At 38.6% G+C, this 26,600-nt stretch overlaps 5 protein-coding genes and 1 non-coding gene across 7 annotated transcripts; 5 read left to right on the plus strand and 1 right to left on the minus strand.

Annotated features, from left to right (window-relative positions):
- The first annotated feature begins 2,796 nt into the window (after positions 1-2,796).
- On the plus strand, positions 2,797-3,621 carry LOC131308054 (dirigent protein 22-like). Its single transcript, XM_058334863.1, has one exon. The coding sequence runs from the start codon at positions 2,903-2,905 to the stop codon at positions 3,473-3,475; it is 573 nt and encodes a 190-aa protein (XP_058190846.1). The 5' UTR covers positions 2,797-2,902; the 3' UTR covers positions 3,476-3,621.
- Positions 3,622-5,352: 1,731 nt separating this feature from the next.
- Positions 5,353-9,671, plus strand: LOC131308055 (dirigent protein 21-like). 2 transcript variants are annotated; one of them, XM_058334865.1, is made up of 2 exons: positions 5,353-5,484; positions 9,122-9,671. In XM_058334865.1, the coding sequence occupies exons 1-2, from the start codon at positions 5,406-5,408 to the stop codon at positions 9,616-9,618; spliced, it is 576 nt and encodes a 191-aa protein (XP_058190848.1). In that variant the 5' UTR covers positions 5,353-5,405; the 3' UTR covers positions 9,619-9,671. The 2 variants fall into 2 exon arrangements, with proteins under 2 accessions (XP_058190848.1, XP_058190847.1); XM_058334864.1 differs by lacking the exon at positions 5,353-5,484 and having other exon boundaries at positions 8,997-9,671.
- Positions 6,580-6,682, minus strand: LOC131308994 (U6 spliceosomal RNA). Its single transcript, XR_009194668.1, has one exon. It is a non-coding gene; the product is annotated as a U6 spliceosomal RNA (small nuclear RNA).
- A 4,312-nt stretch (positions 9,672-13,983) lies between the features above and the next one.
- On the plus strand, positions 13,984-14,624 carry LOC131308056 (dirigent protein 23-like). The gene has a single exon (XM_058334866.1). The coding sequence runs from the start codon at positions 14,014-14,016 to the stop codon at positions 14,587-14,589; it is 576 nt and encodes a 191-aa protein (XP_058190849.1). The 5' UTR covers positions 13,984-14,013; the 3' UTR covers positions 14,590-14,624.
- Positions 14,625-19,278: 4,654 nt separating this feature from the next.
- Positions 19,279-19,872, plus strand: LOC131308057 (dirigent protein 23-like). The gene has a single exon (XM_058334867.1). The coding sequence runs from the start codon at positions 19,303-19,305 to the stop codon at positions 19,870-19,872; it is 570 nt and encodes a 189-aa protein (XP_058190850.1). The 5' UTR covers positions 19,279-19,302.
- A 5,908-nt stretch (positions 19,873-25,780) lies between these two features.
- LOC131308203 (dirigent protein 23-like) lies at positions 25,781-26,584 on the plus strand. The gene has a single exon (XM_058335054.1). The coding sequence runs from the start codon at positions 25,871-25,873 to the stop codon at positions 26,441-26,443; it is 573 nt and encodes a 190-aa protein (XP_058191037.1). The 5' UTR covers positions 25,781-25,870; the 3' UTR covers positions 26,444-26,584.
- The last annotated feature ends 16 nt before the right edge of the window (positions 26,585-26,600 follow it).

Consider the following 26,600-nt stretch of genomic DNA (forward strand, 5'->3'; position numbering starts at 1 on the left):
TCCAACCAATGACACATGGCATCTCTTAATTCGCCTAAGTCACTTTTCTTTAAAACCCATGCCCTTTCCTACCTAACAGCAATTACATTAACCACATTTCACCACCCTTGACTCTAAACCACATTAACTATAAACTAATTCTCGCCGCTAACCAAACTCCTACAGTCCTACTCCCTCCATCTCATGAAGTTAGTTACCTACGAAATTACATGCAATTTTGAAACTTAAAAATAATGCACTCCCCAAAACGATTTTTTGGTACCATTCAAAAGATCTCATCGAGATTTATCAAATAAGATCCGTATTGCATAATAAAAATGTTTCGTTAAGTGCATTATTTTTAAGTTCGAAAATTGGATGTCCAAAGTAGCTAGTCTATTTTTTTCTTTGTTATGTGAGGGTTGGAATTGGCTTCCCGTTGGCGTTTACTTGTCGTGCTGGTCTCTTGTTTTTTTATTGATCTTTTTTAATTTTTCTGTCATATTTTCAGGCAATTTTTTTTTTATTAAAACTCGACAAAGGGAACATCGAGACGACCAAACTCTAGTTACAAGATAAATCTTGAAGCATAGAGAAGGCCAAAAGAGAAGGAAAAAGGAAAAGGAAAAAATACATCCAACAAGAGATTGAATGGAGCCACACAAAGAGAAAGTGGAATCATCTAACTGCCTAACCAATAAAACCAGACATGTAGCAGTGTCACATTCCCAAAACAGCTTGCATCGAAATCTTCAAGGTGATTAAGATACCAACTTAGAAACATCATAGGAGTCCGAGTAACTATAGAACCCTCAGCATCGAAGACGTGGGGTTAACCAGTAATCCAATCATGAAGCACCAGCATAATTCCAAGAGCAAGAAAGACACAATACCATCAGCAGCATATATAATAACAATTATCTCCACAATTTGAAGGTTTATAACATGGCCGATTCTGTGCCGCGAACATTCCAATCAACCTATAATCGATAGCATCCAAAGATCAAGAAAAGACAGCAATCCATCGTCACATCGACAGAAGTACCAAAGCAGAAACCCATAACGTATCTTCAGAACAGAGCATGACATTGAAACTGCCAAGCTTAGATAAAACAGCATCAGCAACAGAAACAAAGGTAGTCAGTCCTATGCCATCTACATCAGCAACTGCTGTATTGTCCGTAGGGGCAGTCAAAATTATTCACCTACGACCAATGGAGACTATTTGACCTCCTGATTACAAACAGGCACGTGGCAGTGGGACCCGCGTGGAAGGGAATCCTAGCTCAAAGCTTGATTTAAGGAAGAATAGTTGACCGTCCAATGGGAAAAGAACACGTGTACAAAGAGAAAGAACAAAAGGATGCCCCGCGGAAAGGGAAGGCACCGTGGAACTGCCGCTGATACTGCGGGAAAACCTTATATACCCTCGAAGTGGCCTCAGCAACGGGAGATTGTGGTAAGGTCCCGCGAGTTGTCGAATGCCCACAATCACAAGGAAACTACATCGAAGAGTTTCTGGAGTCCCATCCAGGCCTAGAAGCAGGGTCCGGAATGGACTCCGCGGAGAGCTCACAATCGCCGCGAGTCGCAACCGTACTCCAACGGGAATAGGAGAGTCTCTTGTGGCCTGGTAGCTTGGGATGGAGGTTGCGTCGCGGGGATTCGGGCTCTCCCGTGGAAAAGAGTCCGCTGGAGGACGCGTTTCCCCAAGACCTAGAGGTATAGGAGGGACACTTCTTGGGGTTTCATAGGAGCGCCGTCATGGGCCTGACCTAAGCCCAAGTGCCCTATAAATAACCCTGACATTCTCATTGATTAGAGAGAGCTGACTTTTCCTAGAAAGAGAGTGTGAGTACTGAATTTGAGGAAGGATAACATTCTTCCTCGAGAGAGAAGGTGACCTCACGCACTCAATCCCGCGGAAGGCAATAAGGAACGCGCTGCCTTTGTCTCTTCTGTACCTCTCGCTCCTTCCCTCACCCCACGAGATTTCTTCTCCTTTCCCTTTTGCTAACCATCGACCAATCGCACCTCTCGAATACTCACACGTAAGCACCTCATAGCGAACCTCTAACCTACATTGTCCATCTTTAGTTGAGTTGTACTTTTCACTAAACTAAAACGCCCAACGCATTTCAAACTGTGCATTTAGGCAACGAGTCCATCTCAAATAAATTCAGTAACAAGTTGAACGTACATGTCGAGCTAACTTGACTGTACAAGCCCATGAGGTACCTGCATGTCAAAGAGTTCCTATTAAAATGTACAAAAATTGGCAACCAAAAAGCCCCAATTCTGAGAATATGAGTAAAATATAGAATTGTTGGAGCCTAATTAACCTAAGTCAAAAGCAATGGGGACACTTCAATGGACAAAATCAACAAATAGTTGTTAACCCCCTAGAAAGCTAGATATTACAGATTAGAGGCCAAAACAAAATAAGGTTAGGTAGGCGCAGTTGTTGGGTTACAAATGAAATTTACTTTTATTAAACGACTTGTGCACATGGGATAATACATATCGATACCCTAGAATTGCCACACTACAATAAAATCAAACTAGTTCCTACATATCATTTCTTTTTTAAAATCAAGTGTTCGGACCAATTCATGTATATCTTGACAAATTTTGAGGGATCATAAATCCACTGTTCACTAGTGGGGGCCCATTTGAAACTGGAGCAAATGCTTCGAACCCTGATACTTTGAGAGAGAGTACGCTCGTAAGTCTAAGGCCTTGACCAACCCCTTTGGATTTAGTTCCAACTCCTCATTTAAGTACTTATTGATTAACTTCCTTGTTACAACGTTAATACTTAATATCATTAGGTCAACTAATGCAACCACTATGCAGCTGCAAAAACCTCTCTATTAAAGACACAACTTAGAGAGACAACTAAGAGAGAGAGAGAGAGGGAGAGATGGGAGCAGTTGGTACAATTCTAGTGCTTTGCTCAATGGTCATCATGATAGCCATGCCGATGGTTCATGGCATCGATGAATCACCTCAAGCTGTGGAAAAATGGTTCGAAGAGCTGGGCCAAATGAAAGAAAAGGTAACAAAGTTTCACTTCTATTTGCACGACACTGTGAATGGTACCGGCATAACTTCCGTTATAGTGGCCCAGCCCAACCCTAAGTTACCCAACCAATTTGGGCAAATTAACGTGCTTGATGACCCATTGACAATTGGGCCCGGGCTCAACTCCACGATACTAGGCCGAGCCCAGGGGATTTATTTAGGGGCTGCGCTACCCGAAGTTGATTTCCTAATAAGCTGGAGCTTTGTCTTCACGAGTGGGGAGTATAACGGTAGCACTCTCAGCGTTTTATCCCGAGACTCGCAACTACAAAAGTATCGTGAATTGCCCATTGTCGGAGGCTCTGGTGTTTTCCGGCTAGCACGAGGAATTGCCACCGCGCAAACGTATTCATTCAATACGGCCACCCTTAATGCAGTTATTGAATTTCACGTTATTGTCATCCACTATTGAGATCGATGATTGTTGGTTCAATTAAACGTGCATTATTATTGATACGAATAAGTCGCGTGCTCACTCTTTTTCTTGCAATGGCATTCTCTTGTGATGTAGTATTTCGACCTAAAATTTGAGGAATTAATATAATAGCTTGTTTGTTAGTTGGACTATTTGGTTCATTAGACTATTTGTTCTAATAGTCGGTGTTACTTTGGTCAACGCACACATCCGGACTATTTAATCTTATCGACTAAATTAATAGTCCATCTGCAGTAAGATTATTTATGGGCACCTCCAAAATTGTCCTTTTTTTTTTGGTCGCCCTTCTCTGATTACCCAATTATCCCTCCCCACCCCTAAAAAGTGTAGATAGTAAAAGGAACTTTGAATGGCAAGCAACGTACTTATTAGTATCATTTTTCACTATCCACCAAATTTTATCCAAGCCAACTACTAAGTACCGAATTAATCTCCTCTATCTTCTACCATATCATCATCTTATCCACCTTTCTTATTTTAATCACTCAACATTTGTCCGGGCTAACAAACGGGCTTCAATGACCGTTAATAATGAGGTTCTTCTCCTCGAAAATAATTTGGCATCACCAAATTAACGTAATCAACATTTTTTTTTTCCCTTTTAAATAGAAGAACAAAGCTAGAATATTAACTTTGCCAGAAGAAGAGAAGACAAGATATATGTCATGACCCAATTTTTCATGATTTGACCACATAATTCTGAGATGTGATTGTTTGGATACTGATTACACAAGTACCGGAAAGTGTTCAAAGTCACCTCCAAAGTCTTCATTTTGAGACTCAAGATGGGCAAATCTTCAAACACCACGCGGCATCATATGATTGACATGCATATCATCATTTTGGGTACTGTAAACAGAGAGTGAATTCATTCATATGGGAATAATGATACTGCATCGATCCTCTTGGTATGAAATTAAATGTAATGGATGGTCAACAACTGGTTGCGGGCAGTAACGATTCTAAGATTATTTTACAGGCCGGGTATTCATTTCCAGATACATTATCCTTATTCCTTACAATGGAGAGAGAAGATTTTGTTTTATTTTTTTGGTAATGAGAGAAGATTTTATTTGGCAATCAAAAGTATATTTGACAAAACTAATGAAGGAAACATGGGAATCTTCTTTAGATTTAAGGTGGAAAACGACAAAAGGTATTAGAATAAGGAAGTTAGGGTAAAGCAAAGACTTTTTTTTTTTTGAATCAGGGGTAAAGCAAAGACTTAGAAATAAGAAATAAGACTTGTCAAAAAAATAAAAATAAAAAGAAATAAAAAAAAAAAAAAAACAAACAGAGAGGATTCAAGGGACTTTTCAGCGGTTCTCTTGGTGGTGGATAGCTTGTGTGGATTATTGATTCGTCTCGACGAAAAACATAAAATATAATTTTTTTTATTAATACCTCGAAAAAGTTTACTACAAACAAAAATAATCTAAAACAGTCAACTTTGGTTCATATTTTTTAATTTTCTAATTTATTTCGTCGAGACGAATGAATAATTCAAAAAAAAAAAGAGAGAAAAAACTACAAAGGCTATTTTTTTAATATATAAACACAAAAGTATACTCCAAAAGAATTATTAGGCTAGCTGGAACACCCCATATTAGAAAGCACACTGTAGACATTTAAAAGGACAATATCAACAAAATGTTACTAAAACAAAATAGTGGTAGGTACGCGTAGTTGTACATTGGCTTACTCCTCAAATTGAATATTATTGAATAACTTGTGCACATGGTATTACGCGTAGTCGAACTAGTACTTATCATTTGCTATGTTATGATCGATTCAATGACTTTCTTGTTTAAACATTATTGTCACTAGGAGAGAGAGAGAGAGAGAGAGAGAGAGAGAGAGAGAGAGAGAGAGAGAGAGAGAGAGAGAGAGAGAGAGAGAGAGAGAGATGGGAGCAGTTGCTACAATTTTAGTGCTTTGCTCAATGGTCATAGCCATGCCGATGGTTCATGGCATCGATGAATCACCTCAAGCCGTGGAAAAATGGTTCGAAGAACTGGGCCAAATGAAAGAAAAGGTAACAAAGATTCACTTCTATTTGCACAACACAGTGAGTGGCAACAACATAAGTGCAGTTGAAGTGGCCCAAGCCAACATCACTTCTCAGTCACCCACCGATTTCGGGTCAATTTACGTGGTTGACGATCCATTGACAGTTGGGCCCGAGCTCAACTCCACGATACTAGGCCGAGGTCAGGGGATGAATGCATTTGCTGGGCTACAGGAAGTTGATATGCAATTAACCAGGAACTTTGTTTTCACGAGTGGGAAGTGCAATGGTAGCACTCTTAGTGTTTTGGCCCAAGATCCGATATTGCATATGTACCGGGAAATGCCCATCGTTGGAGGGTCTGGTGTGTTCCGACTAGCACGAGGAATTGCCACCGCACAAACGTATTCAGTCAATACCACCTCCTCTAATGCTGTCATTGAGTTTCATGTAATTGTCATTCACTATTGAAATGATTGTTGGTTCAATCGGGAATAATTATTGGTACTTGCAAGTTGTGTACTTCCTTAAGCCGCATCAATTCTCTTGTGATGTATTTGGATCTAAAATGATTATTTCACAATTGTTCCAACCTAGTAATTAGGATATATATATATTATGAGTTCTTTTCAGGTCCGGACGCCTTACGGTCCGGACCGTCCGGACCTCGCATTTCCCGATCGAATTTCGATGATCCGAGCCGCTCAAAGTGATCAGAACGTGATTTTATGGGTACCCGCGAGAAATCAGCAAAAAAAACGATCGAGAAAGGCTTGATCCGAACAGTTTTTTATTGAACGGTTCAGTAAAAAACTGCTCGGATCAAGCCCTTCCCGATCATTTTTTTTGCTGATTTTTCGCGGGTACTCTTAAAATCACGTTCTGAACACATTGAGCGGCTCGGATCATCGAAATTCGATCGGGAAAGGAAAAATCCGGACCATAAGAAAATCCGGGCGAGTGGACCTGAAAATTTATATATATATATATATATATAACCATCACACTCAGTCTCAATCCATTCTTGATGTAACCGGTTGTTAAGTTTTTTTTTTTCTTTCTTTTGCTAAGCAAAAATTTGGACCATTTCTCGATTTGTGCGTGTCATCCTTGTGCAGGGACTATGCTAATCTTCTCTATATCGTTCCAATTTTATCGGGTGTCCCCGAAGGGACGGTTGTTAAGTTGTTAAACAGAAACACCCAAATCATATGCATGACAAATAAGAAGTGATTTTTATCTACATGAAGAATTCATGATTCGAAACCAGATATTCCAACCAAGGGCTAGCTAGCTAGTTCTTGTTTTGAACTATAAAGACTTTGATTTACCAAAAAACTTTGAAGGCCTATTTCGCCGATATTGTGGCGTAATGGGAGAGAAAAGGGAAAAGACAAATAAGGTGTAGAAAGGGCACCAAAATGCTGTATAAACCATGGTTAGGTAAGCATGTGGCTTTTAATTCGGGTGGCCCATAGTTTCTGTGATTTGGGTGACACTTTAGTCTAAAAATTGGTTCAATCCAACAGATATGTCGACAAAGTCAGTCACCATTGAGCAATTGAAGTTGTGCATTACTTTAGTTGGCCTTCATGCTTAAGAAGATGTTTGGTCTGGAGTCACATCAAGACTCAAGAGGGGTGAAGTTCACTACTTCCACTTTGATCGAGATTGTTGATATTAATTGCTTCAGTTATCTTCAAGTGGAAGATTGTTGGGAATGCTGACAATTTTCAGCAATAGAAATCCATGACAGGATCACTAGGCAGGCTCGCGGCCATGCAGGGTAGCGATAGAGTCCCTTCAAGAGGCTGGCAACATGGTCCAGTCAGCGACCCGCGATCAAGGAGGGGTCCCGCGACCATTTGGCCTTTGCCTATAATTGCTGTATTCATTTGTTGAGACACTAGAGAGAGGAAATTTTAGAGAGAGAATCCAAGAGAAACTAGAAGACCGCTGTGTTCGTTTTCTATTTTAGTTGTATTTTTTAATTATTATTCTATTTCTCTTAAATCATTACTCTATTTATCCAATTATTATTTTCTCATCTCTCCCCAATTATTACCTCTCTCTTCAATCTTTCTTTTTCTTTGTTCATAGTGGACTGGTGTGCCTCCTGTGATTTTTTCTCCCGTTGAGGTTTTTCACGATTATCTGTGTGTTCTGTTTGTCTGTTCCTCTTTCTCTTCCTTTTCTCTGGTGTATTTTTCTGTGATGATAGTATCCCAAGATTCTAAGTGTTTTTTTTGTTCTTTGTGAGTCGAGCCTGCTGTTCGGATTTCCCAACATCACCCTGTTATGCTTAGAGCATTTTTGTATCACTTGGCTATGTATTGGTTTTCCTTTTGGTTGGTTTCTTGCCAACATTTCCCCCTTTAGGAGATGCCATATGATTGTCGTTGGCCCAGATGTCAATACAGTTGGAATGTAGGTCTATGGTTATGATGCCGGTTTTTTCATTTCCTTTTAATCTTTGTAACTGTTATTTCTCAAATTAATAAAAATCTTCTTTGCCAATTAAAAAATATTGAATCGCAGATTACATGGGAATAATGATACTGCATCCTCTTGGTATGAAATTATATTGGGTGCTCGACAACTGGTTGCAAGCAGTAATGATTCTAAGATTATTTTACAGGGTATTCATTTCCAGATACATTATCCTTACAATGGATTAAAGAGAAGATTTTATTTGGCAATCAAAAGCCTATTTGACAAAAGAAATGAAGAAACATATTGGGAATCTTCTTTAGATTTAAGGTCGGAAAACGTATTAGAATAAGGAAGTTAATTAGGTAAAGCAAAGACTCAGAAATAAGAAATAAGAAAAAAACAAACAGAGAGGAGGTGACAATTTCAAGGGACTTTTCAGCGGTTTTCTTGGTGGTGGATAGCTTTCGTAGATTACTGATTCGTCTCGATGAAGAACATAAAGCATAATATTTCCTTTATCAAAACCTTAAGAAAAATCACTACGGACAAAATTAATCTAGAACATACAGACAATTTTATTTTTTCATTATTCTTGTCATTTGTTGCAAACATTCAACATTGTTCATATTTTTTAATTTCCTAATTCATCTCGATGAATGAGTAATTCCAAAAAAAAAAGAAGGAAAAACTACAAAGGCTCTTTTTTTTTTTTTTTTTTTGATAAAAACAAAAGTATACTCCAAAAGAATTAATATTAGGCTAGAAGACCCCTTAATTATTGTAGCCCAATACAATAAGTCAGAAAGCAATGTATATATTCAAAAGGAGAATATCAACAAAATGTTACTCTCAACCCCCTAGATATTATTATGCTAAAATATTGTTACTCTCAACCCCCTAGATATTAATACTTGTAGATACCATAGAATTAATTGCTATGTAATAATTAAATGACTTTCTTGTTTAAACATTATTGTCACTAGGTCAACTGATGTACCGACTATCCGCCCTTAAAAATCTCTCTAGAGAGGGACAACATAGAGAGAGAGAGAGAGAGAGAGAGAGAGAGAGAGAGAGAGAGAGAGAGAGAGAGAGAGATATGGGAGCAGTTGGTACAATTCTAGTGCTTTGCTCAATGGTCGTCATAGCCATGCCGACGGTTCATGGCATCGATGAATCACCTCAAGCTGTGGAAAAATGGTTCGAAGAGCTGGGCCGCATGAAAGAAAAGGTAACAAAGATCCACTTCTATTTGCACGACACGGTGAATGGCAACAACATAAGTGCAGTTGAAGTGGCCGGAGCCAACGTCACTTCTCAGTCACCCACGGCCAATTTCGGGTCAGTTTACGTGGTAGACGATCCATTGACAGTTGGGCCCGAGCTCAACTCCACGATACTAGGCCGAGCTCAGGGGATGTATGCATATGCTGGGATACAGGAAGTTGGTATACAAATAAGCTGGAACTTTGTCTTCACAAGTGGAAAGTACAATGGTAGCACCCTCAGCGTTTTGGCCCAAGATCCGATATTCCATATGTACCGTGAAATGCCCATTGTTGGAGGGTCTGGTGTTTTCCGGCTAGCACGAGGGATTGCCACCGCACAAACGTATTCAGCCAATATCACCTCCCTCAATGCTGTCCTTGAGTTTCATGTTATTGTCATTCACTATTGAAATGATTATTGTTTGGTTCAATCGGGAATAATTAGTGGTTTGCAAGTTGTGTACTTTCTTTCTTTTTTTTTATTGGCGAAGAAGAATTTTATTAATCATTGAAACAAAGTTACAACGATTAAAGGAATCTGAAGGAAAAAGACATCACAATGAGGAAAAATTAACATCCAACTATGTTGGCACCTTAGCCTTCGACAATCATATGCCACTAAGGACCCAAAAGAAGTTGGTGAGGAACCAACCAGAGAGAAGAAAACAAGAAATGGCAGAAAAAGCATAAGAAACAGAGAGAAACAAAAGGAGACAAAACAAATATTACATTTTATTGATGTTAAAATCTGGACGATTGATTTGAGCACTCCGACAAGACTCTTGCAAAATCCAAACGATCACACCGAGAGGAGCTTTTGGGAGATCATTTTCGCGGGTTGGGTATTGATCATAAGATGATGGGCGACATCGGTGGGGGTTAAGCGTGCGTCATGGGAGACTTAGTGGGAGTAGTGGGATCATGGGTTTTCTTACCGCGCAAGCTTACTGACCGGTAGGGACGGAACCAGGAATTCATAAATTCGAAGGCCGAACTATGAACAACAAGATTTCAAAATTTTACTGTTCCCAAATCTAATAAGTTTGATCTTTTTTCTTTTTTTGGTAATACAGGGTGTCCTGAGCTAGTTTGCGCGCACCTTAGACTAATTCCTATAGTCCCTCCTATAGCCGTTTCAAATGTTCACGCGTGGGAGTGAGGTGGAATAAGTTTTGCTTTGCTGTAATCTTTTTCCTAATGAATTTCTTGCCATCTCTCCAAAAAAAATTGTTAATTCGTTAATAGTCATGTGGATACATTCCTCGTTTTATTTTTATTTTTATTTTTATTTATCGGCATTCCTCTGTTGACTTAATTAAAGTAATTCTTTTTTATGGTTCCAACATAAAATTATTCAGATTGCCCTAGGATCGATCTTCATAAATGTTGTAGAATATCAGAGAGGTTGTGCAGTCTTGGTAGGAAAATGATCTAAGAGCATCTCCAGCTGCCTCCCTTCCTCCCAAATGGGAGGTTTTTCCGAGCCAAAGGCTCAAAAACGGAATCAAGAAGCCTTGGCTGCTCCTCGCCAATTCCTCCCTTTACTATAGTGACTCGCCACATCCAACTACTGCAAAAAATGATCATGAGCTTGTTAGCCATCTCCACTGTCAATTTTTATCATCTCCGATGTTGTTTTTCATTGTCTCTGCCTGTCTGCCATCGTCATCGGTGATTGGAAGTCTTGAAGTACGAAAGAAGAACAAGTTTTGAAAACCCTAATTTTGAACTTGAAGATGCCCTAATTTTGATTAGTCGTAGAATTAGGTCCTGGATATATCTCCAAGGATGATAACGAAACGGGATGCTGGGAGCGTGCTGCACAGCTATGTGCTGTGCAGCGTGCTGCGCGCACCTTGCTGGCATCGGCCCGATGATCGGAGACATCCACTGCGTAGAGCTCGTCGAGTACTACAAGTGTACCAAAAATCAACCCGATCAAATATCGTTAAGTGCCTCATCGGAACACATATAACTTGGAAAAAAATGAATCCTAATGGATACGAAACACTGGATCAAAACCACTGAATCCATTCTTTTCGAATTATATGTGTTCCGATGAGACACTTAACGATATTTGATCGGGTTGATTTTTGGTACACTTGTAGTACTCGACGAGCTCTACGCAGTGGACGTCTCCGATCATCAGGCCGATGCCGGCAAGGCGGCACCGGCGGCCGCGCAGCACGCTACACAGCACGTAGCTGTGCAGCACGCTCCCAGCATCCAACGAAACGACACCAAAAATGATTGCTTTCGTTGTTTTTAGGTTCAAGGAATTGGATTGTCTCTCTTTAAACATGACTTAACAACCCACCAAGAGGTTTTTTTTTTTTCTAAGCAAAAAAAATTAATTAATATTTATAAAGGATTACAAAGATTAAAATTATTAAGTGCACACCGGCAAAAAGCCACCCGAAACTTAAAAGAAGACAAGACGCCAATCGAACACCAAAAAGAACCCACAAAACCGCACAATTCAAAACACCAGCCGAAACACCAAGAGGTTCATGGGATCCGGGGAGTTGATGCAAGGTTACAATTTTAGCAAGACCGAGTGCCTCCAAACAATTTTCTTTAATTCACTTTTCAAAGAAACGTTTACCAAATAAAAAATAAAAAATAACTTGGGCCAATCATGTGAAGGAATAAATTCACTTTTTTTTTTGATCGGCAGAATAAAGTCACTTTTTAAAGAAGGGAAAATGACGGTCAATGACGTATTTTGATAATTAATACCCGCCAAGAACATTTTCAGCATTAACAATTGTTCTTAGAATGTCATTGGAAGGTATTAATTATCAAAACACGTCCTGGGCCGTCATTTTCCCAAAGTACTTTGGACTTATTTAAAAAAAAAAATTGGGCTTTTAAAATGGTGTTGGCTGGTCTCCTTAAAAGTCCAATTGGAGAAATATTCTAAATTCTGGCCCACATTCCTAACCTTGCGGCTGCAAACACCAATGTGGCGGATGCTAACTTTGACTCTCTTTCAACTTTGTGGCTGCAAGATTGAAGTTCGCGGTTGCATTATCATAGGTAGAAAACAGACAGTTTCTGCAGCAGCGCGCTCTAGCGTGAGTCCAGTATGAAGGTTGTAGGAGGCCCTCGTCTTCTTCTTTTTTTTTTTAATTAGGAATTATGTCCTAGAATTAAGGTTCCCCTTGCCTATTAATTTAAACCTCTTCAATCATACCCAACAAGTTATCCAAGCTAGAGAAGTTCTCACTCTCACCCTCCATTCGGCTGTCGTTCTTTTTTTATCACTAGATACAGAAAATAAAACGTATTTTTCATCGGGTCACCTCCAAGTAATGAAACATCAAAACCTTATGAAAATACTTAAAACCCTAAGCCCTGAAAGTACCTAAACCTTGGGGTACCTATGAAAGTGCCCAAATTCTAGAGTACCCTATAAAAGTGCCTAAATTATAGGGTATCCTATGAAAATGTCTAAACCCTAGGATACCCTATGAAAGTGCCTAAATCGCTAAAACCCTATAATAGGAAAATGTACCCTAAAACCCTTATGAAAGTGCCTAATTAAACCTAAATCTTAGGGTTCTATGAAAGCGCCTAAACTTAAACCCTAGGATATCCTAAACCCTAAAACCCTAGGATACCCTAAAATTCTATGGTATCCTAAAACCCTAGGGTGTCCTACGGTGGCACTTCCATTAATGGTAAATATATTTTGTAAAAAGTGGATCTAGTGGTAATTAAGTATTCTATCTTACCTTAATGAAAAATACTTTTTATTTTCTGTACCTAGTGGTAATGATCCCTTGTTCTTACCCTATTCGCCCCAAAATCATATAATTCTTCCAAAAATTAGTCGATCAAATAATTATTTAGCACTCAATTCCCGTGTTCCGTGTTATGCATATATGGTCAATTACGTTTCCAAATTATGAATATGCTGTTTTTTCTCTGCAAAAGAAATTTATTAATCTTTAAAAATGATACAAAAATATAACACGGTTGTATATACTGTTGTAAAACATAACACGGTCAATTACGTTTTCCAAATTATGGATATACTGTTGTACAATCGTTTCATGCTAATTACATTTAGGCTCCGTTTGTTTCGATGTAAAATGTTTTACAATGTAAAATATTTTTCATGTAAAATATTTTTTCAGAAAGCAAATTTCAAACTTTTATTTTCCAATGTTTGGTTGGCACTTGAAAATATTTTCAGAAATCAACAAAATAGTGCAGAGAGGGGAGCTTAAACGGTGGAGACATATGAGAATATTGAAATTGAACGTGGGTCAGGACTGACGATCGAGGAAACTGAACAGTGAGAATTGCAGTAGAAACAGCAGGTTTATTTTAGAAAATAACTTATAGAAGATTTAAGGGTAAGTTATTTTCATTCAATTGATGGAAAATGTATTACATGTAAAAAAAATTTCTAATTTTTTATACAACCAAACACCAAAAAATAAATAAAACATTTTATCAGAAAATATTTTACGTCCAAACAAACGGAGTCTCAGTAAATCATTAAATGCTTTTACCTCCTTACCTTAATCGCATTCTGAAAGTACAATATATCTTGGACTTAATTCTATGATTCAATCGAAACAGTTTCTTACTTTCCTTTGTTGATGAAATCCACATCTAATTCTCGTAGTATACGTATCTTCCCATAATTGGTAAGTAGTTCAATGTAGAGGAATGCATTGCTCAATTGTTGCACCCATTAAACCAAATATATATATAGCCTCCATACACAACCCTTTTTGTCACAATTACAGAGAGAGAGAGAGAGAGAGAGAGAGAGAGAGAGAGAGAGAGAGATGGAAAAACAGTTGTGTGCAATTCTATTGTTCTGCTCAATGATCATGGCCATGCCTGTGGTTCATGGCATCGACGAAAGCCCACAAGCATTGGAAAAGTGGTTCCAAAGCCTCAGTATGATGAAGGAAAAGGTAACAAAGCTTCACTTCTATTTCCGTGACCAAGTCAGTGGAGAAAACCCGACTGCTGTGGGCGTGGCCCAAGCCATCAATACTTCCCAGTCACCCACCTTTTTTGGTTTAGTTAGGGTGATGGACAATGCATTGACGGTCGGGCCTGAGCCCAACTCTCCGATAGTAGGCCGAGCCCAGGGGACTTATACATCGGCTGGGCTGGAGGAAGTGGGTCTACTCATGACTTTGAATTTTGTTTTCACGAGCGGAGAGTACAAAGGTAGCACCCTTAGCGTTCTAGGACGAAATCCAATCTTCAATTTGTACCGTGAATTGCCCATTGTTGGAGGGTCCGGTGTTTTCCGACTAGCACATGGAATCGCCACCGCAAAGACTTATTCGTTCAATACCACTTCCGATGACGCTATAGTGGAGTATAAAGTAATTGTCCTTCATTATTGAGTGACTTTGGATCGGTACAAAGAACTGCTAATAAGTCATGCATGCGAACATACCTTGTACCTTCTTTTTTTTGGAGGATGTTTTTTTTTTTTTTGATCCGCATTTTTTTGGAGGATGTTGAGTGCCTCTTTTTGTTTGATTTGTCTTTGTTAGCATAATCTCTCTTAATATAATGGTCTTAGGACTCTTAGCCATGTGATGCAGGGCGATTTTGGAAGAGTATTATTTTGGTTTTAAAAATAAAATAAAATAGAATTTAGTAGGAATTCTTTACTTTAGTCAAGATTTCCTGAAGTAATTAGTTTTCTCTTGATCTAGTATTCCTATTTTATAGGTTGCTTGGTCAACAAATATTTTATTTTATTTTATTTTCATCAATAAGTACTATACACGCTCACTCACAGTAGAAGTGGTCCCACACACTGAAGTGTCCAGTGTGTGTGGGATCCACTCACAATACTTCCAGTACAGATTTAACCCAGGCTGGAAGAATTAATTGAGTTGATTAAAACAAATTGTAGAAGAGTTGTCTTCGTTCGTGATGAGAGATTCTCGTCTTGTTCATGTGTCTAGACTATGTCAATTGGTATTAGAGCATAGGCGATCGACTCATGGTTGATCCTGGTTTGACAAGGTGGTTGTGGTAGTCAACAAGTCGCTATTAATGACGTCTACAAGTGCGATGATGCTGCACGAGAAGCACGACCGGGCTCGTTTAGCAAAACGTACGTCTCAATGGCAGTTTGAATCGCTTCAAAAGCAACTAATTAACTGCCATAATAGTTGCTGCCTGTGTGCCCCTCCATTACTCCACTTGTCTAACCATGCTCCGCCCTTGACAGAGGGGAGGATTCGAGGTAAACTATCATTATTGTAATAATGATCTTGCAATAACCACCGCTCACTAGGCGATGATAATAAGCATATAATGTTAAATAGGTTAGGATTTTCATATATGTTTCACGGATATTAACACACATTTTTGCATGTAATTAATACGTAAGTTTTCGAATAATGATACACATTATCTACCTCCTTAAGAGCGGTGATTAACATTTTTCCTTATAAAAAAGAAACTTTTGGACTACCCCGAAATAGTTTGGCCCATAGAGTGTTAGAGCATTTACACTAAACTTGCTAAAAACTTGAGAAAAAAGTCTATTCCAAAATCACTTTTCTACTTTAATTAATTACTTTTTGGACACACTGCATCAAACTCTCTATTTTAACTCTACTGCATTAAATTAAGTACTCTTTTTTATAATCTCAAACATTGTCTTACGCATATGAAGGCATATAGAAATCGGATCTACAATGAGAGAATCTAAACCGCTCATATCGTTTGTGTTGTAGAGAATATAATTCATAAAAAAATATCCTTGATCAGATATTGATCGTTAGGCATCAAAAAATATCGATCGTTTGCGTAAAACAAGTTCTTTGTTCGGATACGTATAGATGTTCGATGAAAGATAAAAAAAAAATTGGGAATGAACTTCTTAACAAGCCATACCAAATGACCTGTTCGAATCATGCAGATTATGTGATAGGTATATGCTTATTGCTGGCTTATTTGTACGGATGGTCCCCAATGTATTTTCAAAATGTCAATTTCGTCCTCATTGTACAAAACGCGTCTATTAAGTCCCCAACGTTAACAATCCGCGTTTAAAAGGTCCCTAGGCCAAACTCTTTTACCTGTTGCTGTAAAAAACGAGGGCATTATAGTCAAACCCCCTCCAACCCTCACTTTCCCTTTCTCTCTGCTATCAATGGCGATTTAAGACTTCTCCCCTTCTCTCCACCTCCACGGTGGTCTCAAAAATCAACCCTAAGAAGAAGATCACACAAAACTATGTCCTTTTTAGAAACTGGCATACCTGAAGAATATCCTCAATGTTTATAACAACTGCACCCTCCACGGGCTCCACATCCACCCACTTCTCCCCAAACTTCACCTTCAACGCCCCCAACCTCATTCTGCACCAGCACCTTCACCAACCTCGGATCCTTTTCGAATTCCTCCAATTTCTCAGCAATCCAGAAAACATAAAGAATTCCGGTAAAAAAAAAAAAAAAAAAAAACTAGACCCAACCAAGATAACCAATATTTTTTTTCTTACCTTGTACACCAGAATGATATACACTAAGGCAGCCAATAAGCGTAGCCATTAATGGTAGTGAGATTGTATAAGTTCAGGTAAACCGGAACATTTCCCATCTTTGTCTTCCTCGGGTAGTAACATTTTGCACAACATTTTTTTTTTCTTCAACAAAGTTTTCTCTCTGCTTTTTTCCTTGGAATCCAAACCCAGAGCGGGTGTAATAGGCCGATTCCTCTAAATTTTCGTTGGAGAGTGGAAGAAAAAATCAGGGGAATTGCGGGGATGAATTGGGCATGAGATTTGTTGAGTTCCTGTTCTTTTCTCAATTTCTAGATCCATTAATGTTTTGGGTTTGCATGTTCAAGAACATTTTTTTTTGAACAGCGCTTGTTGAAGAACTTGACGGCGGCGAGTGTGCATCGGATGGTGTGGAGGGGGGCGCCATGGTTGGTGATCTGGAAGAACCCGATGGTGGAGCGGCGCGTTTGCTTTGCTCGGTGAGGGTGGGTTTGGAGGCTTACAGGTTGATGACGGGGACGGTGGGGGAAATGAATTAAGGGGAAAGTGGGGAATTTTGGGGGTTTGATTATAATGCTCTCGTTTTTTATGGCAACATATAATGGAGTTTGGCCCAAGGACCTTGTAAACGCAGATTGTTAACATTGGGGACTCAATAGGCGCGTTTTGTACAATGGGGACGAAATTGACATTTCAAAAATACTTTGGGGACCATCCGTACAAATAAGCCGCTTATTGCTTATAAACAGGGACGAAGCCAGGAATTTCATCACGTAGGGGTGACCGTGCATGTGAGAAAAAAATATAAATACACATGCATAATCATGTAAATACATTAAAACTCAAAATAACGTAAATACATAAATCAGTTTAACTAATTATGGGATTGATCTTGATGTATGTGTCTTGTTTTTCTTTATTGTTCATCTTCTTTTTTTTCATTCATCACAACTGGACGAATTCGGTATATAAGCGTTCATGTTACTTGATTTTATCTGTCAAAAAATAAAGAATTAGTACAAGTCTAGAACAATAATTGGGAAAAGACATACCTACAACTTAAATTTTACCAAAATTACTCTGGATTTCCAAAATCTCTTCTCCTCCGTCGCTATTTTCTCGAAATTGCCTTTGAAGTCTTAACAATTGGAGATATTTGTGCCAAGAGAGAGAGAGAGGATTTGGTGTGCCATTGAAATTTTAAGGCCAAAAAAAAAAAACTGTAAAACACTAAACTCATCTAACAAAGGTGGAAATTTATTACTTGAATATTCACAATATTAACCCTATAGTTCTATTTTTTGTTATATTTTAGCCCTTAGCCCTTAGTAATTCATGTTTTTTTTTTTTTTGATCCGCACTTAGTAATTCATGTTTGTATTCTCGTATTTTAAAGGTTACTATTATATTTTTTTTCAAAATTCCATACAAGGGCGAGTCTATATATTTTCATAGCAAAATTTTTTTTTTACATATGATACTAGTGTTTTTTTTTTCCTTTTTGCTGGAGCGACCGCTCTTACTGGCCCCTCCCTAACTCCATCTCTATTTATAAATGATTTACCAGTGAAAATATACCATTTTAAAGTTTTGTGGACTTGCAAAACTATCGCCTCCCGTCTTGAACCAAGTGAACAGTGGCTCTCCGGAAGTACGGAGCCACTGTAGCAATTTTAATGCGTATGTAAAACACCGGCAAGTGGATCAGAGCCATAGAGGGGCTGATGCACCATAATTTTTGGATTATGTCTAGTTATTTTACCCAATCTGACTTGTGTAGCTTTTTGTGTTATCGTGTTATGTCATATTCGTATTCTGTTTCAGAAATAGCCACCCTAACTTGCTAAATTTTTGTCTGGTTCGTGTCGTGTTATCGTGTTCTTTCATAAACTCCCTAGTCGTGTTTTATCTTGTCATCTCGTGCTCGTGTCTGAATTCTCTCAACTCTAATCCAATCTGTTTAGTTTCATGTTTTCATGTCGTGTCATATTCGTATTCCATGTTAGAAATAGTCAACCCAAATCCGCTAACTTCGTACCCGATTCGTGTTATGTTATCGTGTCGTGTCTTAAATTCCCACCCCTACTCCTAACGTCTCAGGTTTGAAAGCTCTCACAGGTGCTATCAATTCCTTTAGGGCCAAGTCATACAGAGCATTTGCTTCGATTTTAATTGGGCTTCCCGCAAATGAGCAATGGGATTGGGCTCCAAAGATTAGTCGAGGTGTGCCCATGTACTTTCCAAATTATGAGTACATACTGTTGTAAAATCGTTTCATTGTAATTACATTTAGTAAAACACTTAACTGCTTTTACCTTAAATATTGCATTCTGAAAGTACAATATTGTAGTCTTTGACTTGATCTACGATCCAATCGAAACCGTTTCTGCCTTTCCTTGTTGATGAAATCCACATCTAATTCTCGTAATATACGTATCTCGCCATATTTGTTAAGTAGTTCAATGTAGAGGAATGCATTGCTCAGTTGTTGCACCAATTAAACCAACTATATATAGCCTCCATACATAACCCTTTTTGTCACAATTACAGAGAGAGAGAGAGAGAGAGAGAGAGAGAGAGAGAGAGAGAGATGGAAAAACAGTTGTATGCAATTCTATTGTTCTGCTCAATGATCATGGCCATGCCTATGGTTCATGGCATCGACGAAAGCCCACAAGCAGTGGAAAAGTGGTTCCAAAGCCTCAGTATGATGAAGGAAAAGGTAACAAAGCTTCACTTCTACTTCAGTGACCAAGTCAGTGGAAAAAACAATGTGAGGGTGGCCCGAGCCAACAATACTTTCCAGTCATCCACCTTCTTTGGGTTGATTACTGTGATCAACGATGCGTTGACAGTTGGGCCAGAGCCCAACTCTCTGATAGTAGGCCGAGCCCAGGGGACTTTTACTGAGGCTGGGCTGGAGAAAGTGGGTACACTCATGACCTTGAATTTTGTTTTCACGAGCGGGGAGTATAACGGTAGCACCCTTAGTGTTCTGGGACGATATCCACTCTTCAATTTGTACCGTGAATTGCCCATTGTCGGAGGATCCGGAGTATTCCGGCTAGCACGTGGAATTGCCACCTCGGAGATTTATTCGTTCAATACCGCTACCGGTGATGCTATAGTCGAGTATAATGTAACTGTCCGTCACTATTGATCAGTGACTTTTGGTCGGTACAAAGAACTGCTAATAAGTCATGTGGACCTACCTAATTGTACCATTTTTGAAGGATGTTGAGTGCCTCTTTTTGTTTGATGCAGGGCGATTTTTAGAAGATTACAGTATTATTTTGGTTTTTAAAAAAATTAGAATTTACTAGGAATTCTTTACTTTAGTCAAGATTTCCCCGAGTAATTAGTTTCCTACCTTCTTTGATCTAGCACTCCTATTTTCTAGGTTGCTTGGTAAACAAAAATTAAAATTTATTTTATTTCCATCAATAACTGAGATAACCCAATTTTAATCTTAAAATTTAAAATACAATACTCTAAAGTTTTTCTTGTGATTTTGTTAGCGCGGTCATTCTCAAAATAAATTTTTGAGAAGTAAATTTATTTTAATTTTTTTTTTGAGAAGCGAAGTCCGAACAACGTAGCCGATCAGGAAGAAAATGTACTGTGGGTTAAAAATGGAGAGGATGTGTTCTATTTTCTATAATGATCATTGTCGGTAGATATTTCTAGGGTTAAATACCAGAACACTCCTTGAACTATTCTTGTTTGTCTCGCTACCTCCTAATAGAATTTTGCCTACGACCAGACCCCTTCATTAAAGTTTCCATTTGGAGGACCCAACTCCGTTGGACGGAATGAATAAAAAGACCATTTTACCCTTACGTAAATATGCCCATGGCCCCATTCATTCCACACTTCTCTCTCTCTCTCTCTCTCTCTCAATTCAAATCCCCAGCAACCATCAACGCCACCGCACCCCACCCCAATCAAATGCTTGACGATCTTCTAGTCATAAATTAATGGATTGCCCCAAGTGTAGGGTGGAAACCAACGCAACATAATATCCGGTAAGACCGGAGTCGAATCCACAGAGACGGTGATGTGTGTTGACTAAAAACTCGGGTTATAATTTAAACGGGCTCTTAGGTAGCCACCCCTTGTAGTTTGATGCTCAGAGTAACTAAAACTAAGAAATTGTTTGTACTTTTTAAATAATTAAAAGAAAGGTACGATCGTATGGTTCATAGCACTCGCAACCGGCCTAGACTAACCTGCTCCATTCGGTGTTATTAAAAACATTTGATTTTACATTGAAAAAGATACCCCACAAAATGCAAATCCTTATGGTCGTCGTTTGCATATGCGCAGCGGAGAATGAGTTTTAGACCCCCATTCCCCAATTCACATGGGCTCCGACAATACCCAAGTTCGTCCGCGGGAAGTATTTTCCAATCTAAAATCGGTTTTTCCATTATTTGAAAATAGGAGCAATGCCCAAACTGACCACGGTGTGCTAATTATTCCGCAACCCTACCTTTACGACTACTCATTCATTATTAATTAAGCAAGAAACAAAAGAAACCATACGCTATGTCAATTGGTATCAAAGCATAGGCGATTGACTCCTGGTTGATCATGGTTCGAGGAGGTGTCGTGGTAGTCAGCCAGTCGCTATTAATGACGTCTACAATTGTGATGATGCTGTGCGAGAAGCATGACTAGAGGCTCGTTTAGCAAAACGTCTTAATGAACAGTTTGAATCACTTAAAATGCAACTAATTAACTGCCATAATAGTTGCTAATGTCCCTTTGGGGACATCCGATAACATTGAAACGATAATAGTTGCTAATAGTGTGCCCCTCCATTAACTGCCAATCCACGTTATGTAGGGGGACGAGTGAGATGATTATGTCAAGGATGAAAATGACTACCCGTTTGAATATGCCACTGACGGAGTGCAGGGGCGGACTTATTTTGCTTTTATTTGCTAACCGAATGAAATGATTAAATTAAGAGGTTAATTAGAGAGAAGATATGTCAATCTTGTTCGTTTCACATTTTAGTTTTGTTTTCTAATTATTATCCTATTTTTCATTCCAATTATTACCCCTTCTTCTTTATTTTTTTTTTGAACAGGAAAAAATATTTTACTAATCTTTGAAATTGTTATATACAAAGATTGAAAGAACAAGGAACGATGACATCAAATCCTGGCTAAACTAAGGACTATCATCTACCCACCAAAGACCCAAAACGTAGGTTAGCAAGGAACCAACCCAGAGAAATGTCATATTTCTCTAATTATTACTTTCATTTCTCTCTCTATTCTTTCTACTCATTATCCATTTTTCCAATCATTACCACATTTCTCTCTCCACCCACTACCAAAACTAAAATATCCAAAAATACAAAAATACAAAACAAACAAAGCCGTCATAATTTATGTGATTTTGCTTTATGATTGAAAGGACTTTTCAAAGATGGAAAACGATGGATCTTAGATCACACACATACATATGTCCACTTCTTATAAGGACGCCCTTATTTTAGTTAGGGCAAAGTCCACTTTGACCCCCTGTGGTTATCGCAATGTGCGGATACTCCCCTCATAATTCAAAATTGATCACAAAACCTACCTGTGGTTTTGAAAATGTGCGGATAGATCCCCTGCCATCATATTTTCCATTCATATTAACGGACGCAATATTAAAAGACCAATATACCCTCATCATATCCCTTGATTCTTCTTCTTTTTTAAATCTAACCACACCATCCCCTATACCAAAAATTGAATCCAAACCGTTGATATTGTAAATTTTGACGAGTACTACATTTATGCCAAAATTCAAGTCAATTAAAAAATGAAAAGCTCATGATCAAATCGATTTTGTTATGAAATTAAAATTTTAAATTTGAATTTACTAAAAATTAGATCACTGGGTTATTGATACCTGATCGAGATGATTTTTTATGGCGATACTCTATTCTTTATTTAATACATTATGAATGACTTATATTACATTCTAGAGGTATGCGAGATACACCTTCGTTAATATGGATGAAAAACATGATGGCAGGGTGTTTATCCGCACATTTTCAAAACCACAGGTAGATCATGTGGTCAGTTTTAAACTATGAATGGGGTATCCGCATATGGTGATAATCACAGGGGGTGAAAGTGAACTTTGCCCATTTAGTTAAGGAAAGGACGTCCCTTTTTCTCTCATTTCTTGATCGAATTTCGATGATTTGAGCCGCTTAATGTCTTCAGAACGTGATTTTAAGAGTACCCGTGAGAAATCAACAAAAAAAATGTCCGGGATTGCGGGTACCTTTAAAATCACGTTTTGAAGACATTGAGTTACTCGAATCATTGAAATTCGATCGGAAAAGGAGAGGTCCTTACCTTAACAAGTTAAGGGCGCTCTTATAAGAAGTTTTGTGATATATATATATATATATATATATATATATATATATATATATATCGCATATATCAATACACATTTTTGGATATAATTATACATAAGTTTCCAAATAACGATACACATTTTACACATTATATGCCTCCTTAAGAGCGGTGATTAACATTTTTCTTATAAAAAGAAACTTTTGGACGAAAATTGGACAACCCCTGAATGGTCTGGCCCATAGCGTGTTAGAGCATTTACACTAAACTCGCTAAAAATTTGAGCAAAAATACCTATTCAAAAATCACTCTTCTACTCTAGCTAATTACTTTTTGGACACACTGCATCAAACTCTCTGTTTTAACTCTACTCCAATAAAGTTCTCTTTTTTATAATCTCACACATTGTTTTACATATACGAAGGCATATAGAAACGGGATCTACAATGAGAGAATCTACAGTACCTCTCATATCATTGGTGTTGTAGAGAATATAATTCATAAAAAAATATCCTTATCAAATATCGATCGATAGGCATCAAAAAATATTGATCGTTTTCGTAAAATAAGTTCTTTGTTTAGATACGTATAGATTTTCAATGAAGATAAATTTTTTTGTGAATGAACTTTTCAGCAAGCCATACCAAATGACTGGTTCGAATCATGCAATGGGTATATGCTTAAAAATGATTTGCCAGTGAAAATATACCATTTGAAAGTTTTGTGGACTTGAAAAACTATCGCCTCACACACATGCCAATTCGAGTTGTACAAATTTAAGAATGTCTGTGGTCTTAAAAAAAACCCGTTAAGGCCCATAAGGGTGTCTTGCGTCCGTTTGATTAGAGAGAAAAATATAATAGAAAGTAAAGTAAAAGAACAAAAAAGGAAAATGTATTTTCCTTTCCTCGCATCTGTTTGATTAGGATGAAAGTTTTGAAAAAAAACAAGGAAGTCAAAGTAGTTATTGTTGATTCTCACAAGTAAATAAATTTCCCTGCAATTTTTGTGAGAAAAAGTTTGGCAAGCTCTTTAGCTTTAGAGGATTGTTCGGAAAAATATGCTTTCTACCATTTTCTATGAGATTCTTGCTAGGTGAACACAAAAATTTTTTTTTTTCTTTCATGCAATTTCTACCATTATCTCGCTAATCAAACGGAGGAGAGCTTGCATGCAAATTAAGATAACTTTACCCAAACGTGTCCATCAACGTCTTGATTTCTAATGCTCATTAAATGAATCAATCGTCCGATCACGTACCCCTTCCACTTACTACTTGCAGGGTAGGGATTCAATTTTGAGGTTTTCTACTAGTACATTTTTTTTAGCCTTTTATTTTATACATTGGGACGGAAGGAAATTACTTATCGATTTCTAGATGCTTATTTTCACACGGGACACGTACGTATTTTTGGGACTACAATGTATAAATGACCAACTTTGTACGGTGGATGGAGTAATATATATTTGGTAGACGTACCATTAAACTGCCGTTAAAAGAGGCCATTTCAGTCACATGCATGCGGGAGAGCTTATGCTTATTGAGTACGTACTCTTAGAGCAATGCTCCATTCAATTACAACAACACACCACATGTCATTTTGTTCTCAATTAATACACTAACAAAAAAGTCATGAATCCCAAAGTTTTTACCAATCACGTATAGATTCACAAGGCATATATCTTGAACAACACATGGCCTTGCTGCTCTAAGAGAAGGAATAATTTCTCTGCATGCGGTGGGCTAGCTAGGCATCGTTGGACGACCACTGACGTCAAGTTGTTTAACCATTCATGAATATTTATGAAAGGCCCTGTGTAATATTGTAGTTAGCGTGGGAAAACATTAATTAATCCTATTTAGATAGAAAGAGATGCATGCATGTGGAAACCGGTAACTCCCGACAAAAGCTAGCCTGTATTTAGGTTGGTGCATGAGATCAGGTCAACCAGCTCCCTCGATCTGGATATTTGCATGGTAGTTTACACCTCAAAGTTTATTGGATACCAATTACAGTAATCAATTCAGATATGGTACTGCCATGTTGATATTTTAGGAAGTCTTTTTTGTTTTGAAAACTCCGGCATCCGGGCCAGTCAACATGCATTTCAATTAAGTCTTGAGGACTAATCTCATCATCCCCCCACAGAAGACCCAAAGTTCATGCTATGTTCTGTAGTCTTTCAATATAAATATAAATTGAGTCATGCAAGGGAGAAATTTTGGGTACCGGGTGGGTACCACGTGGCCGTGCCCACATGGTGCCCGACCAACCCATCCAGACCATTCAAAAGTGTGTTGGATGGCCCAGAGTGAAACTATCTCTCTCATTTTTCTCTCTCTAAATACGAGCCGTCCAAAATCAGAATGGACGGTCCAGATACGCCGAGCGGGCACCACGTGGTGCCCACCCGGCACCCAAAAATTTCTCCATGCAAGGAACACAATTCGCTACACAATTGTATCCAGAAGAACCAGAACCGTTGGATTCAACTGAACTCACATACATTGAAGAACGACTCGATACACGCTTTGTCCAGAGTTGTATAATAGGAGTAGTTTAGCAACTAACGGCTATAAACTCCATAAATAATTCTCGTAATATGCATACCTAGTCATTATTCTTTAGTAAGTACGACGGAGTAGATGAGGAAGGAACATATTTAGCTTCTTGGTCAACTGATCCAACCCCTACACCATCCTTTTTGCCCTCACAATTAGAGAGAGAGAGAGAGAGAGAGAGAGAGAGAGAGAGAGAGAGAGAGAGAGAGAGAGAGAGAGAGAGAGAGATGGAAAAGGTATTTGCAATTCTTTTGCTATGCTCTATGGTAATGGCTATTCCGGTAGTTCACAGCATCGACGAGAGCCCAGAAGCAGTGGCGGAGTGGTTCGAATACCTCCCCAAAATGGAGGAGAAGCTGACAAAGCTTCAGTTCTATTTCCATGAGCAAGTGAGTGGTAAAAATCCGACTGCTGTGAAGGTAGCCTATGCGAACATGACCTTCCAGTCTCCCACCTTGTTTGGGCTAGTTGTGGTGATCGACGATGCACTGACAGTCGGGCCGGATCCCAACTCCGCAATAGTGGGCCGAGCCCAGGGGATTTATGAATCAGCTGACCTAGTGGATGGAGTTGCAGTGATGAGCTTGAGCTTTGTTTTCACCACTGGTGAATACAACGGAAGCACTCTCAGCCTTTTGGGCCGGAACGCGGTCCTTCATCCGTACCGCGAAATGCCCATCGTTGGAGGGTCTGGAGTTTTCCGGCTAGCGCGTGGAATCGCCACCGCCAAGACGTATTTTTTCAATGCCACTTCTGGTGATGCTATCAACGAGTACAATGTAGCTGTCCTTCATTATTGAGTGAGTTTAATTTGGTCGACAAAAATAATTGCTAATAAGTCGTGTGGACACATTTTTGTGTTTGAACTTGACCTTGTACCATTTTGTAGTGTCCATCTTTTTGGTGGATTTGTTTTACTCCGATTGAGCTAGAGCCTATCATTTTTTTTTTTGTAAT

This window comes from Rhododendron vialii, chromosome 11a, assembly GCF_030253575.1.
Source record: "Rhododendron vialii isolate Sample 1 chromosome 11a, ASM3025357v1".
NCBI classification, from domain to species: domain Eukaryota; kingdom Viridiplantae; phylum Streptophyta; class Magnoliopsida; order Ericales; family Ericaceae; genus Rhododendron; species Rhododendron vialii.

Coding starts and splice junctions, on each gene's coding strand:
- LOC131308054 (XM_058334863.1), top strand. CDS start 2,903: ATGGGAGCAGTTGGTACAATTCTAGTGCTTTGCTCAATGGTCATCATG.
- LOC131308055 (XM_058334864.1), top strand. CDS start 9,040: ATGGGAGCAGTTGGTACAATTCTAGTGCTTTGCTCAATGGTCGTCATA.
- LOC131308056 (XM_058334866.1), top strand. CDS start 14,014: ATGGAAAAACAGTTGTGTGCAATTCTATTGTTCTGCTCAATGATCATG.
- LOC131308057 (XM_058334867.1), top strand. CDS start 19,303: ATGGAAAAACAGTTGTATGCAATTCTATTGTTCTGCTCAATGATCATG.
- LOC131308203 (XM_058335054.1), top strand. CDS start 25,871: ATGGAAAAGGTATTTGCAATTCTTTTGCTATGCTCTATGGTAATGGCT.